The sequence below is a fragment of the Austrofundulus limnaeus genome, unplaced genomic scaffold (assembly GCF_001266775.1).
Source record: "Austrofundulus limnaeus strain Quisiro unplaced genomic scaffold, Austrofundulus_limnaeus-1.0 Scaffold32, whole genome shotgun sequence".
In the NCBI taxonomy this organism is placed as follows: domain Eukaryota; kingdom Metazoa; phylum Chordata; class Actinopteri; order Cyprinodontiformes; family Rivulidae; genus Austrofundulus; species Austrofundulus limnaeus.
Window position 1 is genome coordinate 1,090,049 of NW_013952434.1, and position 4,531 is coordinate 1,094,579.

Sequence of the window (4,531 nt, forward strand, 5' to 3'; positions counted from 1 at the left end):
ACCTTACCAAAACTGGGGATTTGTGTGACAGGATGTTGAACAAATGCTTGGCCCCTCTATGAATATAGTGGCCCCTTACTCAGAAAAATCCTAGATCCACCACTGGTTTTATATAAATGAAAAAGACCAAATTTACCACGTAAAAAGCTTAAATGAAACGTTTTTCCTATTTGCATCTTAGATGTAACTAAAATGATTGTTGACTTTTTTTATTCATTTACATTTTTTAAGTAGTGCAAATACATAAACCTTATTAAAACAAAAGTAATCAATATAATTAAGGTTATATTACTATTTTGAGACTTTATTTTCTTTATAGTGAGATTTTATTTAAAGTCTTGAACATCTGCTGCTGACAATATTACCAACCATCAAAAAGTGACCCTGACTGTTTTTATTCTAGTGCAGCCTTTGAATAATTCACTTTATGATTATTGCAGTTTTTTTCAATACAACCAAAACAAACTGAACCTTAAATGTGTCTGCAGATGACGACAGAAGTCTTATTTTAATGTAGAAATTGTTTTTATTATTTCAAACTTCACCTTCAAAGTCTGCGCCTCCCTTATTAATTTATCCACATTAGGACCCCCGCCCTCCCCTCAGAGTTTAATTGTGTTCTGATAAGGATCAGTGAATGAGCCGCAAGCATATGTGTGTGAGTGTGACATTTATGGCAAAAAGGGGGGAGGGGGATCTAAAAAGAGAGATGAAGGTTCAAAGTAATACTGTGATGGGTACCCCACCCCCATTTTTATTTGTAAATGTAACCAACAAAACAATCAGCTGGTTATTTACATGCGGTTCCCTTGCTACACCTCCCCACATTTAGACACTCTAAAACCTGATCCCAAAGCCATCTTTAATCGACACAAGAAGCTGAACAGACCTGGAACAGGACCATYGACTCACAGAAAGATTTGTAATGAAGTCACATCTCTGTCCAAACATGGCAAATAAGGCTTTTTAACTGTGCATCGTGGCCTTACTTCAAAACAACACAGCAATAAACAGGATTACACACTTATTCGTCACCAAGAGGAAAACATAAAYCATGAATAGAAAGGTGGACCGTCTCATTTATAAAATAAAAACTCATGATAAAAAATTTAAAAAGCTTATTTTTCAATCAGTCCAGCAGCAAACTGTAACCTTAACACACTTATTATGGTTCTGAACAGTTGAAACAAACATACRTACAATTTATTGTTGTTAGATAAAYGAAACAAATAAAAAAATAAAATAAAAAAACACGAGCTGAAATTAAACTTATTCACTGGTGTGATCAGCGCGGCTCGGCTGTGACGTGAGGAAAGACGGCTTTGGGAGGAGGAAGCTGTTAGACTGCTCTAGTTTGACATCACCACGATCTAAAACGACAACAGGTACGAGCCGTGTGCCTCTGTTTRTTGTATTGTGTGACCCCGCCCCCCCGAAACATACAGGCACGTACACACAGAGTGACACCCACCTAACAAAAGAAAAGTTTCAAAAATAATAATAATCACACGGGCACAGAGTGGTAAGAGTCCAGGGTGCAACCACGGAGCAACAGCTCGGTGTTGCACAGTCATATCTACACACACACGCACACACACACACACACACACACACACACACACACACACACACACACACACACACACACACACACACACACACTTACCAACTGCAGTGAACATATCACTAACAGCGTGCACCTCCCGTCGCACTTCCCCATTTTGGAGGGCTCAGGTCGCGGCTTGGAGCCGCGGAGGCTCCGGGGAAACGATGAGTCCCCGGTTAGATCCAGACTGCCTGCCCGTCTCAGCTCACACCATGCCCGGGTGAACAGACCTGCACGGGGCCGCCGCTCCCTCCCTCACTCACAGAGGCTGACCCATGTTGGCCTCCTGCTTTTTTCTTCTTTTTTTTTTAGTTGCTAAATTCCAGCGGCGGTGAGGAAGAAGAGGAGGAAGAGGAGGAGGAGGAGCGGGTCCGCTTCACACYGGCCTGCTGCGAACTCCGGCCACACCTTCCCTTAGAGGGGACGCACAAAGGCACAAAGAGAGACGGAAAGCTGTCACAATGAGCCCCGGGCTGCAGACAGAAACCAGCATCATATGATACTGGATCACACGGGGGGCGGTGGGGAGAGGAGACACCGACCCCMGCAGAGGCTCTGTGGCTAACGATTGGCTACCAGCCCGCCGCGGACACAAACAAAGCAGTTCGAACTGACTCACCACGGATCCGCGCGGTCCTCCTCTACCGTCCGGGTCCTGGTCTCCTCGCGCTGCTCCGCGAAGGCGAAAACTAAAAGCTCGTGGACAGAACCAGTAGCGGTGTCTCCCTCTCTCCTTCTCTGGCCTCCTCCGCTCCGTCTCTAGCGGAGCCTTTTGTCAACAGTCGGTGCCGACTCCGAGAGGGGGGTGGGGGCTCACAGACACCGCGACCCCCCTGGAGGAGGAGCTGCGTGGATTCTGCTCGGCGCGCGACCGAACAGCTAGCATCCCCGAAAGGCGCTCCACGCGACCACAAGAAAAGAAACATGGAGCTAGCGAGTAAAGCGTAGTTTTACTAAGAATACAGCCTAGTCTGGTTATTTTCACGGAGAAATACAAATAAAAACCATGATTCGTTTCTGTTGGAGAACTCGAGCCCAATAGCATGCTCCAATATAAGCTAATAACTGCCTTAGAACGAGAAATATGATCGGTGCACATTAGTGTTCCTGAGGTTGCGAGTTCAATCCCAGGTTGCGTCCGGAAGGATACACACAAAATTACTCCAAATAAATTTATAAACATTTTTGTACGCAAGTCTTGAGTTATTTCTTTATATTTATCTTTTTAAAAAGCAAAACCATTTCCCAGGGTTTCAGAAGTCGTATCATTTTTCCTGTAAAAACAAACAAACACTGAAATAAGAATAATTTAGATTTTAAAAACACCCTCATGGGAAAAACCAGGGAATTTTCTGAACTTGATAACCACTTTTAAATGACATTTGTATGCTTTGTCACAAGCAGCATGTCACCAAAACAAATTCTTCCATTTATAACCCAATTTGAAAGTAAAAATATATATTTTTTCCAGACAAATTACCTGAAATCATCATCTGTAACAGTTGTGGTCCCCAGTCTGTAATTATGTTGGGCTCCTAGGAAGCTAAATCTAAGTTTTGTTTACATTTTTTTTAATATTCTAGTACACATTTTGAGTTAAACGCACATTTCAAAGATCCTTTTAGTGTTGACACTTTTGATTTCATGCAACGGGAGTAAAATAAAACAAAAATTCTTTAAAACAATACATACCTGAACAACAGGGCATTGTGAGAAGTGTTAACCACAGTCTCAACAATTGTAAAAAAAAAAAAAAAAAGTTTATTGGGAAATTTGGACCCAATGAAGCAAAGCTGGTTCTTTAGAAACCTAAAAAATATCTTTTCACTGTTTAATAAATCAAGTCTCCAAGGCAAAAGTTCAGAATATGACCAACCTCTGAAAAGTATTTAATCTATGTAATCCTAAGTAATCTAAAACTGTAATTGAAAACAGTAAGTAAGCTAAAACCTATCCTGTATATTTAAAAAAAGAGTAAAGTATTATCACAATTATAAACCTCCATGACTAGCTTAGAGTTTAAAGAGGCAGTGACATCAGAGAAAACTGTTTTAATCAGATGAAGGGTAAACGACAAGACAAGGTGTTTTTACAGAATAATCAAATTTATTAAAAAGAAAGAAATCAGAGTAAAAAAAGGGGGTGGCTGTAACCGATTTTAATAAACGCCCCCCTGAGGTTGTTCTGAGACAAGCTGAAGACTCCTACCCCATCAAACACGTCCAAAGCAGCACACACACACTCACACGTTTTATTGGATTTCTCCCATATACAGACGTTTATCACTGGAACCAGAAAGCACTGTAATGAGACACAAAAAAAACAATCATTTTTAACGTGAGCAAATCAACAAAACAAACAGATTTCTACCATGTGGAACCTCTTTAATCGTCCAGCTCATTCCTCTGTGCTTCATAAATCTCTGTAAAAAGGACTGAAACTAATCTGATGCTCACCTACAGGCTCCTCTGGGTGAAAGACCACCTCGTTAACAGAACCGGCGTGACCCGGCAGCTTGTACAAGATTCTACGTGATGTGGTGTCCCAGATGTACACAAATCTGTCAAACACAGACAGAACAGTTAATAACAAAATGATACAACAGAAATAAAAGAAACATAGTGATGGCTGGATTTATTTAATTAACATTAGACCAAAACCTAACTCCTGTCTGCAGCATTTTTAATCTTTGTCTTCAGCTAAAGGAAAAAAATTGTATAGGTCCTCTGGACGGGTTCTTCTTTAATGAAACGTTTCTTTAATGAAAGAGAAATCACACACACGACAGGCCCTGGAGCAGTGTGGTTATCCTGACTGGGCTTTCCTGAAAGCACACAGGAAACACAGACAGGATTCCATGCAACCTTCAGGTGAAAATGAAGACCCCAAACCCAGACCCAAACCAGTGGTTATTCCGTATGTTGC

General features: G+C 41.3%; 2 protein-coding genes across 2 annotated transcripts in view; both read right to left on the reverse strand.

Annotated features, from left to right (window-relative positions):
* The window catches only part of nkain1 (sodium/potassium transporting ATPase interacting 1), a gene marked incomplete at its 3' end in the record, with an annotated part of 5,607 nt that extends 2,832 nt beyond the window's left edge, over nt 1–2,775 (reverse strand). The window contains 2 exon segments of the mRNA XM_014005697.1: nt 1,667–2,019; nt 2,226–2,775. Coding sequence (XP_013861151.1) covers nt 1,667–1,720 — 54 coding nt within the window.
* An 867-nt stretch (nt 2,776–3,642) lies between these two features.
* Nucleotides 3,643–4,531, reverse strand: part of snrnp40 (small nuclear ribonucleoprotein 40 (U5)) — a 7,075-nt gene continuing 6,186 nt past the window's right edge. Inside the window, exons 9-10 of the mRNA XM_014005695.1 lie at nt 4,063–4,166; nt 3,643–3,907 (exon numbers count right to left, since the gene is read on the reverse strand). Of these exons, the coding sequence (XP_013861149.1) occupies nt 3,858–3,907; nt 4,063–4,166 (154 nt within the window). The 3' untranslated portion in view covers nt 3,643–3,857. The remainder of the gene's footprint in view (nt 3,908–4,062; nt 4,167–4,531) is intronic.